The 15450-nt window shown below is 33.5% G+C and overlaps 3 protein-coding genes across 3 annotated transcripts in view; 2 read left to right on the forward strand and 1 right to left on the reverse strand.

Moving 5' to 3' along the window:
• LOC141284469 (GTPase IMAP family member 4-like) overlaps nt 1-15450 on the forward strand; it is a 480107-nt gene that overhangs the window by 459611 nt on the left and 5046 nt on the right. The window lies entirely within an intron of this gene.
• kdelr3 (KDEL endoplasmic reticulum protein retention receptor 3) lies at nt 312-6808 on the forward strand. The gene is made up of 5 exons (XM_073836006.1): nt 312-652; nt 1051-1151; nt 4400-4558; nt 4632-4884; nt 6172-6808. The coding sequence occupies exons 1-5, from the start codon at nt 562-564 to the stop codon at nt 6213-6215; spliced, it is 648 nt and encodes a 215-aa protein (XP_073692107.1). The 5' UTR covers nt 312-561; the 3' UTR covers nt 6216-6808.
• LOC141331038 (GTPase IMAP family member 7-like) lies at nt 7158-12701 on the reverse strand. The gene is made up of 3 exons (XM_073835887.1): nt 12671-12701; nt 10099-10599; nt 7158-7929 (listed from the first exon to the last, which is right to left on the reverse strand). The coding sequence occupies exons 1-3, from the start codon at nt 12699-12701 to the stop codon at nt 7517-7519; spliced, it is 945 nt and encodes a 314-aa protein (XP_073691988.1). The 3' UTR covers nt 7158-7516.

Genomic DNA, 15450 nt, shown 5'->3' on the forward strand with positions numbered 1-15450 from the left:
CTTGGACTCAGGTATTAAGAAATACAGTCAGTGCCTCAAAGCACGGTTTTAGGACATTCTAAAACGCTTAATGTAAAACACTGGAGGACTGGTTCACACCTTGCTTACAGCATACGAAATATGAACAGAAAGCGCTCAATTGCACTTTATAGGGTTTCCTCTTTAGGGGCTCCGTAGCAAACAGTTTGGTTGTCGTCGGGTTTTTTAGCTGACGCGTTTCCCCTTTAAACGCGCACGCCGCCGGGGCTGTGACGCGGCTCGTGCACGCGCGCAGAGAGGGAACCCGGATCCTGGTATTGTGGACCGTCAGCCACGTCACCGATCAGCGGCGCGAGCGCATAGTCCTGTTTAGACCATCAGAGAGTTGCGGTAAATTATCACGGATTCTGTTAGAGATATCTAGTAAAATTATTAGGAGATTTATGCTAAAAAAAAACGGATACCGCGCACGCGCTGAGCAGCAGAAACAAAAAAGAGTTATTTATTCCTGCAGGGACGGGCATCTGATCTGAGAACAGCTGCAAAACTCTTTAAATCCAGCGCTGATCACTGATCGATAACATGAATATCTTCCGACTGTCTGGAGATGTTTGTCATCTGGTCGCCATCATTATTCTGTTCCTGAAGATCTGGAGATCCAAATCATGTGCAGGTACACGCAGAAACTCATATATGCATACCACAGTGAATAAAACTACATGTTTCATGTGATTTTCGTGCGCTGATTGTTGAGCGTTATTGTGCGCATCAGTGATTAAACCGGATTTCAGAACGTGAATGTGAAGCCGAACCGGAGCGAATCTACTTTAGAATTTATTTACACATGAAAGCGCTTGAAACACATTAAACGCTTGACTGTAGGGCTGTAATTGATGTTACGTGTTTGCTCATGAGTTTGTATTGTTTACGTGGCAGCTGGTTGTGTGACCCACCTACAGCATGTCTTCAGGGATTCTTAAGGTTCCTTGAGGAATTCAAGATTGTCTTTTGACATTTCTGAGTCTGTTGTGGGCTGTTCTAATCTATTCTGAAATTGGTTGTGTGTTTCAGGCATTTCTGGGAAGTCTCAGGTGCTGTTCGCACTGGTCTTCACCACCAGATATCTGGACCTCTTCACATCCTACATCTCCATCTACAACACTGTGATGAAGGTAAAGACCATGAAAGTCCATTTCTCCCACATAAGAAAAAAGTCATGCTTTGATAAATTATCATTTTAATATAAAAAGTCAAAACTGTAATATAGAAAGTCGAAATTATGAGATAGTAAGTAAAAATTATTACATAATGAGTCATAGTTATGATAAAACAATGACAATCAGAACTATTAGATACAAATCAGAATTTATATAAAGTAAAAATGATAAGACACCACCACATATAATTATGAGATAAAAAGGTCAAAATTGAGTAGTAAGTTTTATTTACGAGACTAAAAAGTTGAAATTAAGATTAAAATATAAATAAGTTATAATTATGAAATAAAATGTCAAAAATTATGACATAATTATGAAATTAAAATTTTTTGAGTCATAATTATGATTAAAAACAATGGCTTTGAAAACTTCGAGATACAATTCAGAATGTATAAAAAAGTAAAAATAATAAGATACCATATGTAATTCAGATAAAAACAATGATTTTCAAAACTTTAAGATAAAACTCTAAATTTTATAATAAGTAATAATTAGATACCAAGTGTAATTTGAAGCTAAAAAGAAATACTTTCAAAACTTTGAGATGGAATTCAGAATTAATAAAAAGTCAAAATAATAAGATATCAAGTTTAATTATGAGATAAGTCAAAAGTATTAATCAGAAGTCATAATTATGACATAATTATAATTATGAAATTAAAAAGTAGAAATTAATTAATAACAGTCAAAAATAAGAAATGAAAAGTCATACTGAGTCATAGTTATGAAATAAAAGAATCGAAATTGAAGTTTATAATTATGATAAAACAATGACTTTCAAAACCTTGAGAATTTGTAAAAAGTCAAAATAATAAGATATATACGAAGTATAATTATGAGATAAGTCAAACTTACGGAGCACTTAATTATGAGACTACAAAATTAAAATTCAGGTAAGTCATAATTACGAAATAAAAAGTCTAAATTATGACATACTAACTCATAATTGTGAAATACAAAAAACAGAAATTGAAATTAAATCATTATGACATGAGACTCATAACTATGAGATAAAAAGTCCTAATTATAAATCAAAATGATGACATTAAGTCATAGTTGTTGTTATTATTACGTTATAATTATGATATTTAAAAGTTGAAAACTGAGATAATAATTATGACTAAACAAGTAATGATTAAGACAAAAACAATGCCAAAGACAAAAAAGAAAATGTTTTTAAAAACAATGATTTTTATTGGTATCTCAATTTCAGTGTTTATCTCATAATAACTTCGTCATGATTTTAGTATCTCATTTTTTTTCATGACAGTTATGATTTGCCACAGCATTGTTTTATTTTGTGGCAGAAATGGTCTTCCATGAAAGACAAACACACACACAGCTGATGTTGAAACTGTTGTGATTGTTCTTCAGCAGATGTTTGCACTGAATTGATATAGTTCTTTGATTAAAATTAGGGCTGGGCGATAAAACGATAACGATATATATCGCGATAGACAAGAGATCGATATCAATAAAAAATGTGTTCGATAAAACGTTCGATATTTTGTATTCTTCGTCGGCCCGCCCAGCCCCCCTTTAAACATCCAGTTCATAGCGCCAGATCACAATAGAAGTTTATCTTTCCTACAGAACGGGTCCATGTTGTTGTATTAAACAAACTAAATAGCCTTATGTTATTAATCTTATTTACACGACGGCATTTGATTTCTGTCTCTACATGATCGCGCGTTTACAATGTCTCCTCACAGACTGGATCGCGGACTCCATTCATAAAAACGGACTTTACTATAGGGCGGAATGCCGCGGAATTCGTCGATTTTTGGATCAATAAATCAAAAGTTGGTCTGTTAATTAATTCAGATCGCGATATGGACTAGTGCCTGTGAAAACTGAAACGCAAAAACACCGTTTCAATAAGAATCCTGCATGTTCCGTTTGCCTCTATGTATAAATGGAGGAGACGCGCTTTATTTTCACTACACGCATACTGCACACGTGACGCTCCCGCTAATTTTTGGCCTTTGCATCTCACATGAACAGACAAACTCCAATAAATACATCTCCAAAGCTGCTGTGAGTGTCACTTTTTGTCAATTTTACCGTTTCATTAGTGAAACTACGGCAACCTGTCAAAATAAAAGTACGGTTCAACATGTAACAGAACAATATTAGTCTTGTATTACTTTGTACAGTATAATGTAGGTGTTTATATGTTCACATTTAAATAATTTACATAAAACAATATGTATGATAAAAAATAAAATAAAGAGTTAACTTAATTGTTGAAAAAATACTATTATTATTAAACCTTTTTTTAGCTGAATATAATTTTTCTTCTATGTATTAATTTTAACAGTAAAGCTCCGTTTATTTTTATTTTTAAAAATAAATAAGTGATTTTGCTTTCATTTGATTATCAGAAAAATTAAAACAAGAATTTCTGAAAAAGAAAAAAAAAAGATTGTAAGGCCCTATTGTTCAAAATGTTGAAAGTTTTGGACTTATTTTTTCACTTAAATAAATATTTTTGTTATTACACAAAGTATAGGCTAAAGTACTGGGAAAGAAGTAATGTTGGCTACTGGGAACCAGCTATCTGTGCAGAAATAAATATAATCAGCCAAGTACTTTGCAACAACCTCTGACCTGTGGTCAAGCCGTACTTCTGGGCCATACATTAGCTTTACCATTCACTTCATCGACAATGAATGGGGTTTGAATTGAGGATTAAGAGATAATTAAGTGTATATTGTGACTTTAGACTTATGTTTACATTTTAATTATTTGAGTTTTCCATGGTTGTTGACATTTCTGTCTTAATAACTGAGGGGATTATGATCAGAGGCAGGTTAAGTTTAAAATAAAAATGCTTGAGTGTAATATATTTTTCTCTTGGTCCTTATTTTAAATGGGTCATAAAAATATCAATAATTATCGATATCGACCGATATGAAACACTGATATCGTGATATAGTTTTCAGCCATATCGCCCAGCCCTAATTAAAATCATGTATTATTATAAGTTTAACTCATGCAAAACTCACAGGTAAAGCTGTAGGACATCATGTGCATGACAAACCACAAATAGTTTCTTGAAACACTCAAACCACATACAGTCAAACTATGTTCCTGCAGCTCGACTAGTTGAACAGGGTGCTTCTGACAGCAGGTCATGTGATCGAATCCGAAGTCACTCTGGATGGAAGCTGTGTCTGACAGACATGTGATCTGTCTTTCAGGTGGTGTATCTTGTCTTGGCGTACGCTACGGTCAGCCTCATCTACTTCCGCTTCAGGAACTCGTACGACTCTGAAAGCGACTCGTTCCGTGTGGAGTTCCTGCTGGTGCCGGTGGCCGGTCTGTCCTTCCTGGAGAACTATGCCTTCACGCCGCTGGAGGTCAGAGCTCGACGGCGAGCGATTTAGATGTTAAGATGAAACATGGTCGTGACAGATCTCTGTGTTTGTGCAGATCCTGTGGACGTTCTCCATCTATCTGGAGTCGGTGGCCATCCTGCCGCAGCTCTTCATGATCACTAAGACGGGCGAGGCCGAGTCCATCACCACACACTACCTGTTCTTCCTGGGCCTGTATCGTGCGCTGTACCTGGCTAACTGGGTGTGGCGCTATCAACAGGAGGGATTCTTCGACCAGATCGCTGTGGTGTCCGGCGTCGTCCAAACCATCTTCTACTGTGACTTCTTCTATCTGTACTTCACCAGAGGTCAGCAGACATCTCACAACTTTGATCTTATATCTGTTTTCATTCAATGATTAGAAGATGAATTGGAGGATGATTTATTGATCAATGATATTATCTGTCTATCCATTCCTTCATCTGTCTGCCTGCCTGTCCATCTATCTGTCCATTTGTCCATCTATCTATCTATCTATCTATCTGTCTATCTATCTATCCGTCTATCTATCTATCCATCTATCCGTCTATTCTTCCCTTTATCTGTCCATCAATCTGTCATTCTGTCTGTCTGTCTGCATATGTTAATCTACCCTTTTATCTGTCTATCCGCCTGTCTGTCCATCTATCTGTCCATTCGTGCATCTGTTTGTCCTTCTATTCTTCTCTTTATCTATCTGTCTGTCTATCCATCTGTCTGTCCATTTATCTACCTGTCCATTCGCCTGTCTGTTTTTTTGTCCATCTGTCTGTCCTTCCATCTGTTTATCCATCTATTTGTCCTATCTGTCCTTTTCTGTCCATCCGCCTGTTTGTCCATCCATATATGTTTGTCCATACATCCGTCTGTCCCTCTTTCTGTCTGTCTACCCATCTGTTTCTCCATCACTCTCTATCCCTTCATCCATCTGCCTATCTATCTGTCCATTTGTCTGTCCATCCATCCATCTGTCCATTAATCTATCCACCCATCTTTCCATCTGTCTGTCTATGTCCATTCGTCTGTTTATCCGTCCGTCTGTATACCCGTCCATCCATGTATGTCTTTCCGTCCATCCGCTTGTCTGTCTGTCTATCTGTCTGCTGCCTATCTGTCTATCCCTTCATCCATCTATCCATCCCTTTATCTGGCCGTCTGTCCATCCATCTATCTGTCTGTCCATCCATCTGTCTGTCTATCCATCTGTCTGTCCGTTTATCTATCTGTCCATCTATATGTCTGTCCTTCCATCTGTTTATCCATCTATTTGTCCGATCTGTCCATCTGTTTATCTGTCCATCCACCTTTTTGTCCATCTATCCATCTGTCTGCCCCTCTTTCTGCTGTCTGTCCACCCATCTGTTTCTCCATTTCTCTATCCCTTCATCCATCCTTCTGTCCATCAATCTATCCACCCATCTTTCCGTCTGTCTGTCTCTGTCCATTCGTCTGTTTATCTGTCTGTCTGTATATCCGTCCATCCATGTTTGTCTGTCCGTCTGTCTATCCCTTCATCCATCTATCCATCACTTTATCTGTCCGTCTGTGTATTCGACCGTCGTTTTTTTCTATCTGTCTGTCCATTTGTCTGTCACTATCTATTATCTATTTTACAGTGCTGAGAGGAAGTGGAAAGATGTCTTTGCCAATGCCGGTGTGAGTTGTTGGATCAGGCCCCGCCCCCTCCATTAGGCCACACCCAGTCATTACATCATCACCGGCCGCCGCTGTAGTTCTTTTGTCTGAGCTGCACATGTGGCTGGTGTAATCGTGCCTTACAGTGATCAGATCTGCTGGACGTGTCCCGTCTTTGATGCCTTAATGTGTTTCTGTTCTTAAAGACAATTTGCTGAGGATGTGTGTGCGTTTATATATGTATGTTTGTGTGTGTGTGTGTGTGTGTGTGTGTAAGAAACACTCCACATTCTGTAGTTCGTAGGTTGCTTTTCTTGTTTATTTTCACAGTTCTCTGTTCATTGTACTACACAATAGTGTTGTTCATGACCAACTACAAATTGTTTTTCACTCTGTAAAGGGATGTTTGATTGGGATCTTTGAGTGTTTTGTGCCAATATACCCGTGAAGATCATGAATGTTTGTATAAACCACATTTCAGTCTGAGAATGACGTTTAACAGATGTCTGGCAATAGCATAATGATTTTTTTAATGAGCTTATATGAAGATGGACAGTTTTATCTGCCCTGGTTTTTATAAAGCATGTCAATAAAGAGTTTCTGTCATTGCAGAGCAAACGCCTTGTGTTTATGAGAGCGAAAGAGTGCAGAAACACACACTTAGGTCCATCTGTGGGTCACGGCTCCTTATTTCCAGTTTATGAAGTAAATCAGATAGTTGTGATGATTGAACAGATGTTATAATTCAAGCAGCTAGCAGTTAGTGATTTTAATCCAATTATGAAGCTTTCATTTTATCCCAAAATCAAAAGAAAAAAAAAATATTTTTGTGTAATATGTGTTAGTGTTTCTTAATTTTTTGAGCACAATTAAAATTGTTTACATTCTTATCATATCTACACATAAAGCAGCATTAATTAAATTCAGTACAATTAAATATTTACATTTAAATATATTTTGATACATATATGGTCATTACACCAGGCTACTGACAATTAAATACTGTTCATTTAAATAAATAAATAAAATATAGAAAAATAATGTCACTATGTGTGTGAGACATTAAATGAAATATGCTTAATGCTTAAATTAAGTAAAAAAAAAAGATATATATCAGTCTTAAAATGGCCCCATTTTCTTAATGAAAAATATAATTTTGACGCATTTGTCTTGGACATTGTGAAATTATTATTCTTTTCTTTTTTCAGATGCATGCATAATCTCGTAGTGCAGATATTTGGTCACATCTAGAGGAAGTATTGATAATGTGTTTTAATCTGCTTATTCATCTTGTATTGCTCAAGGTCTCTGAAGTGTGTGTGTGTGTTAGCGCAGGAGTGTCTTCTTGTGTTTGTACAGCACTTTGGTTCCCTCTCTCACGGCTCCGCCCATCACTTTAGCGGCGGTTGTGATTGACAGCGGTGTTGAGGCGATGGCCGCCACCCTCTGCACGGCTTTGACCTTCTTCCCTTTGCCCTTGCCTTTCTCCATCACACCGGACGCTTCCACCGCACCACGGCCCATGGATGTCAGCAGCTCGTACCAAAACAGACGCTCCGCCTTCTTTTTTGCCTCCTCGTCCTCCTCGTGATCGTCTCCCAGAATCCTCTGCTGCATTTGGCGTACGGCAGTTTCGGCCCGCAGCAGCATGTCAGCGGTGTAATGCGCTCCTGCGTTACGCTCCATCAGCAGATCGATCTTCTTCAGCAGCTCAGTGACTTGCGACCTCTCCTCAAGACCTTTAGTCAAGTCACATTTATTTTTGTAGTGCTCTTCACAGTACACACGGTTGCAAAGCTTCATGCCTTATAGTTGCATACATCAAAGATGTGCAATAAAATAGTTACATTTTATGACAACACAAGCTATCAAGGAGTTGAGATTTGATTATCTCACAATTTTGTGTTAATATCCCACAATTCTGCATTATTATCTCGCAATTCTGTATTAATATCCCACAATCTGCATTATTATCTCGCAACTCTGTGTTAATATCTCACAATTCTGCATTTTCACAATTCTGAGTTTGTCTTGCAATTTTAAGTTTATAGTTAATATCTTGCGTTAATATCTCATAATTCTGAGTTTATCTCACAATTCCGTTAGTGTCACAATTCTGAGTTTAGAACTGTTTATTTTTTAGCAATTCTGACTTCATAGCAATTCTGTGTTTGTCTCGGATTTCTGTGGTAATATCTTTGGTTAATATCTCAAAATTCTGAGTATATTTAGCAATTCTGAGTTAAATTCTTGCAGTTCTGTGTTAATAGCTCACTATTATTAGTTTATATCACAGTTTTGAGGTTATCTCACAATTCTGTGTGTCTCGTGATTTTGACTTTATATCTTGCAACTGTGTTAGTGTCGCAATTCTGAGTTTATAACTTGCAATTCTGATTATTTCTTGCTATTCTGAGTTATTATTTTGCAATTCTGCATTAATATCTTAATTCTGAGTTTATATCTTGCAATTCTATTAATATCTCACAATTCTTTGTTAATATTTCGCAATTCTGTGTAATATCCTTAAATTCTTAGTTAACATCTTGCGTTAATATCTCATAATTCTGAGTTTATATCTCGCAATTCTGTTAATATTTCGCAATTCGTAGTTAATATCTTGCATTTATATCTTATAATTCTGAGTTTATATCTCGCAATCCTGTTAATATCTCATAATTCTGAGTTAATATCTCATAATTCTGAGTTAACATCTCATCATTTTTAGTTAATATTTTGTAATTCTGGGTTTATATTTCATAATTCTGAGTTAATATTTCATAATTTTTATTTAATATCTTGTAATTCTGAGTTTATATCTCACAATGCTGAGTTTATATCTCGCAATTCTGAGTTTAAATCTTGTAATCCTGTTAATATCTTATAATTCTGAGTTTATATCTCGCAATTCTTTGTTAATATTTCGCAATTCTGTGTTAATATCCTTTAATCTGTAGTTAATATCTTGCGTTAATATCTCATAATTCTAAATTAATATCTCATAATTTTTAGTTAATATCTCATAATTCTGAGTTTATATCTCACAATCCTGAGTTTATATCTCACAATCCTGAGTTTATATCTCATAATTCTAAGTTAATATCTTGTAATTCTGAGTTTATCTCACAATCCTGAGTTTATATCTCACAATCCTGAGTTTATATCTCATAATTCTAAGTTAATATCTCATAATTCTGAGTTTATATCTCACAATCCTGAGTTTATATCTCACAATCCTGAGTTTATATCTCATAATTCTAAGTTAATATCTTGTAATTCTGAGTTTATCTCACAATCCTGAGTTTATATCTCACAATCCTGAGTTTATATCTCATAATTCTAAGTTAATATCTTGTAATTCTGAGTTTATATCTCACAATCCTGAGTTTATATCTCACAATCCTGAGTTTATCTCATAATTCTAAGTTAATATCTTGTAATCCTGAGTTTATATCTCACAATCCTGAGTTTATATCTCATAATTCTAAGTTAATATCTTGTAATTATGAGTTTATCTCACAATCCTGAGTTTATATCTTACAATTCTGTTTATATCTCGCAATCCTGAGTTTAAATCTTGTAACCCTCTTAATATCTTATAATTCTGAGTTAAAATTTCGCAATTCTGTGTTAATATCTTTTAATTCGTAGTTAATATCTTGCGTTAATATCTCATAATTCTGAGTTTATATCTCGCAATTCTGTTAATATTTCGCAATTCATAGTTAATATCTTGCAATTTGTAGTTAATATCTTGAGTAGTTAAATCCTGTGTTACTATCTTGCGTTAATATCTCATAATTTATATCTCGCAATTCTGTTTTAATGAAAATTTGCAAAAAAGTAAAAAATCTATCATCCATCCCATGGCGGAATGTTTCCATAATTAATTCGTAATGTGATGATACCTTTAGTGTTGTCAAACACGTGATAGCCGCCTGCGCAGCTGCACACAAACTCCCATAATTCCTCGCTCTCCTTCAGGAAGTCTTCAGCAGGTTTGGCGCCAAGCATGTCACCACAGGTGATCAGGACGACGGTGTGGCTGAGTGCCTGCGGTCCAAATGCGGCGCTGACCCAGTCCAGAGCGGCGCTGCTCTCCCGCGTCACACGTCCAGCACGCAGCACCAGTATGAACACATGTGGTCCGGGCGCGCTCAGCTCCACGCACCGGCTCATCTCCGTGCGCACTTCATCCGGGCTCAGACAGGTGTGGAAGAACCCCGGGGTGTCAATCACACACAGGCTCCGCCCATCCACCACACCCCCTGAACGCTGGCAGCGGCTGGTGATGGACAAGGGCGACACATCTGTCCAGAAAGCGGATCGACCCAGAATCGTGTTTCCAGATGAACTGCGGCCTGAACCCGTCTGACCCAACAGAACCATCCGGACCTCAGATGAACCGCCTGAGAAAACAAAAACGACATGTGAATATATTATTACGACAAACAGCTTACAAATATAAAAATCTTATTCAAGAGTGTTTTCATGCCCCACTAACCATTTTTAGTTAATTTCCAGAATGTTAGATTTTGGTTTTCAGAATGTTATTTTTATGGTTTGTTTTTGGTTACCCAGGAAACTTCTCTTGGACGCTCCCAGAAGATTATATTTTTTGTTTGTAGAATGTTCCAAGAATGTATGTCAGTAATTATCCAGCACAATAACGACCCAGTATAGTATAAATGGCATGGAAATTATCTTTATGATTGGATAATCAGTACTCTATTGTAAAAATAATCTGAGCACGTCAACCATTATCTGTAAGATTAAGCACAATAAATCTGTCCATTACGGGGTACCCAGATTTTTTTTTTCTTCAGCGCCAAATAAAAATGACTTTAACACAATGTAGTTTATACAATTTTATGTTTATTCGCATATATATATATATATATATATATATATATATATATATATATATATATATATATATATAATTAATAAAAAATTACTTGATTTGAAATAGAATATCAGTACATTAATTTCTTACCACTGAAGTTTGTACAGCGGGGCATATTCCTCTCGACCAAAACCTCTAGATTAGCACCATGTTCTCTTCAGCATGTTAAATCCCTCCGAAATCATATTACTCTCAAACCTATATTAATTTTGAGTAATTATTAAATAAAGAGGTCGATAAACGGGCGAGTCAGTCAGTCAGTAAAACGAAATGACCGTTAGTTTTTAAATTCCGCAAGCGCGCCTCTCTGTGGAAGACAAGTAAAAGCGCGTGCTGGAGAAGCACTTGCAGATCAGAGGCGCGCAGTAAATAAGGATGAAACAAACTCACGAATTTATGATTTCTGTTATCACTCTATGCTTAACCCTGGCTTAATATTATGATTTAGGCATAAAAACGTGATTTGATTGATCTAATTTCTGTATTTTAATAAATGCTGCATTAACAGGCCATTACACAAAAACAGCAATGTTTTCAATAGAAAGTCCTGTAGGCCTATAAGTTATTTTTAAATAACCTAAAAAATAACCATTGTGGAACGTTCTCTGCTATTTTAGGTTATCTAATAATAAACAACATGCAACCTTCTGGGAATGTTATTTTATGGTTGCAAAGGAATAACCTAAAAATAATCACAAGGGAACGTTCCCTGTAAGTTATTTTTAGGTTATTTTAAAAAACAACTATTAGGCAACGTTATTTTATGGTTGCAAAAAATAAAATTATTTACCCTAACGTTATTTGGTTCCCAAAAAATAACCAAACGGGAACCAAAAACGAACGTTAGGGGAACGTTCTGTGTTTTAAACATGCAGGACTCAATAGAACTAAAACTTAATGTTTAAATAGGAAATTAAATTTCTTTTAAATTACATTTTATTGACTTTTTAATTTAAGTAAAATACTAATTATATTATATATTAATTTAATAATTATATAATACATAAGATAAAGGACAGGTTATATTGTATTATCCAACTAAGTGTTTATACATGTAAATCAGCTTTATTTTTTATCTGGAGATATGCAGAATATTACTGAATAAGGCAAATTATAGGAAAATAATAAGGTTAAATAGACAAAATGGCATAAAACATCACAAAATGCGGTGCAATGCTATAAAACTAATTTAATTAATAATAAGGGATGCAATAAGAAATGTTTATACTGGATCCCTATAATTTCTAGACATTTCTATCACGAACTGGAATGAAAATGTCCACACAGAGTAACAAAATAAAAGCAGGATCTTTTACAGCACGTAGTTCTCAGTAAGACATTAACGGTCATTATTTGTAGGACAAAACAATACCGTGTGACATGAAAATGAATTTAACTCAAATAAGTCCGTGTCCCTTTAACTCTCCTGCAATCATGATTCTAACATGAATTCTGATAAAAACGCGCCATCCAGCAGGATTCGAAATCACGTGATCCTCGGCCATAAACTCCATCAATCCGGATCGTTTGACCGCGACTCTGTCCATTTATATTCCGCTTTTATTTTCACTCACCAGCAGCTGGAGACTCGGTTTCCTCCGCCATATTCCCACACACGACTGAGACTTAAAGAGACAAACACACGGAATTCACCACAAACACCAAAACGCCACAAAAACACCTCAGTAAATCATCGATCAGTCTGGATATTACGCTTATATTTAAGTATTTGAATAGGTATATATATATATATATATATATATATATATATATATATATATGTTTAATGTGAATTATATATACTTTATAAAGTTTGTACTGTAATTAATCAAGTGTGTTTTCTAATGTATTCTAATTAGTAAATGTTAATATTGTTAAAGGTAATATTCACAGAGTAAACACTTAAAATTTATTAATTTAACAAAACCTAAGGTACAAACAGACTTGGATCTTCATCTTTACAATTGAATTGTACAGTAAAGGGTTTTTATTAACCTGTAAAATAAATTATCTTTCCACAGACAAATAATTCTGTTGCAGACATGACTTGCAGACATCATTTTATGTTTTTATAAAAGTTGGTGTATATATAGAAATATCATATTTATACTACTTATAATTTATAAATAATTTATAATATTTCTATATTTATTTTAAAATCAAAAATTAATATATATATATTAAAATTAAAATAAATAATTTTAAAATATAAACAAACAAAATAGAACACTTACTAAAACAAAAAAAAACTAAAAATGGATAAAAACTAAACTAAAATAAAAAAGTACATTTTACTAACAAAAAAATAAAATATATTATAAATATATTTAAAACATACTATTTATATTTATTTATAATGTTATTGTAAAATACATTTTATAATATATTTCATAATATTTTTGAGCTTTGGTCCATATTGGGTTTCGTTAAACGGTTGATTTGACCCACTCCACCAGACTCCTGACTGGATGTCCTCTGCGGGTTGTGGCGCTGTCTGCCGCTCCCGTCCTGTCATCCTGGTCCTGGTTTTGTTGATCCGGTTCTGTATCGCTCCAGTCCAGCTCCTGCAGGTCTGTCAGACTCCCTCCCAGCAGATCCAGACTCTGGAACAAGTCCATCATCTCCGTCACCAGGTCCTGACCTTCATCCGCCGGCATTATGGGATGTAAAGCGACGGCCGGATCACTCAGTTCTGGACACGAATGCATCTGCCGGAGACTGTTTCCATGTCGACGGATGCTGTTTCCATGGGAACGAGGGTGTAAGGTGGGCGTGTCCGGACACGTGACCCCATCTGTGACCTCTGTGACCTCTACAGGTGCAGTGACTTCTGACCCTATAACCTCTGCTGCAGAAAGAAAAGGTAAAGATGGGATTCTTTAATTCAATTCAGGTTACAGCATGAAACATTTCTGTTGATTGTTTTCTGTGATTGAAAGCTCATATCTTTTAATCATTTTTGCACATAAAAAAGATGATTTGATAAAATAGCGAATTCATTAGGAATTATGAAAGTAAATAATTTTTAATAAAAATCTTAAAAATGTCAAATTAAAGAATTTAAAAAAAAAATAAATCACTTAGTAAAATGCAATCAAAATCATAAAAATGTCAAATTAAAATAACATATTTACAAATAAAAACAAAAATAATGTCTTAAAATGAAATCATAAAACTGTCAAAATAAATAAATACAACGAAAAAGAGATAAAAAGGCATTTATTAAAAATTTAAAAAGTAAATATATATATATATAACTAAAATGAATAAAATCATAAAAAAACTGAAATAAATTTAATTTAAGTAAAAAATAAAAATAAAACAAATAAAATTAAGTAAAAAAATATAAAATAAAAACAAAATAAAATATTTAAAATAATAAAATCATAACAAACAAAATTAATGTTTGAAAAAAACTATTAAAAACACTACTAAAAAAGAACTAAATTAAGAAAGTGTTCAATTAAAAATAAAAATAAAGTGCTTATTAAAAATTAATTAAAACAAGTCCGACTCTCTAACCATTAGGCCACGGCTGCCCATGGCCTAATAATGTGTCCTAAAATAACAATATATTACAAAAGCATTTACTAAAATTAAGAAATCATAAAAATGTAAAATGTAATTTTTTTAAAATAACAATAAAATAAAACTAAAAACTGATTTTTAAAAAAATTAATTTAAATAAAAATGTAAAATGAAAACAAAATAAAACAATAAAAATGAATCAAATAATAAAAGACCTAAAATTAATTTAAGTAAAAATATAAAATAAATAAAACTTTAAAAGAAATAAAAATCATAAAAATTACAAATTAAAATAAAAATACATTACAAAAGCATTTACTAAAATGGAGAAATCATAAAAACGTAAAATGTATTTTTTTTTAAATACAAAAACAGAAAAAAATTAATTTAAATAAAAATGTAAAATAAAAACAAAATAAAACATTAAAAATGAATAAAATCATAAAAACATCAAATTAAAGTAAAAAATAAAATGAGAACAAAATAAAACATTAAAAAGTAATAAAAATCATAAAAAGGACAAATTAAAATAGATAAAATGTATCATTTAAAAAAATGTATAATAAAACACTAACAATGAATCAAATCATAAAAAAACAAAATTAATTTAAGTAAAAAAATAAAAAATAAAAAAAACATTAAAAAGGAATAAAAATCATAAAAATGAAAAATTTAAATAATATATTACAAAAGCATTTACTAATCTTAAGAAATTCAGAAAATTTTTAAAAATAAAAAATAAAAATAACAATAAAATAAAGCACTTACTAAAAACAGAAAAAAACCCGAAAAATTTATTTAAATAAAAATGTAAAATAAAAACAAA

Source organism: Garra rufa, chromosome 1 (assembly GCF_049309525.1).
Source record: "Garra rufa chromosome 1, GarRuf1.0, whole genome shotgun sequence".
NCBI classification, from domain to species: domain Eukaryota; kingdom Metazoa; phylum Chordata; class Actinopteri; order Cypriniformes; family Cyprinidae; genus Garra; species Garra rufa.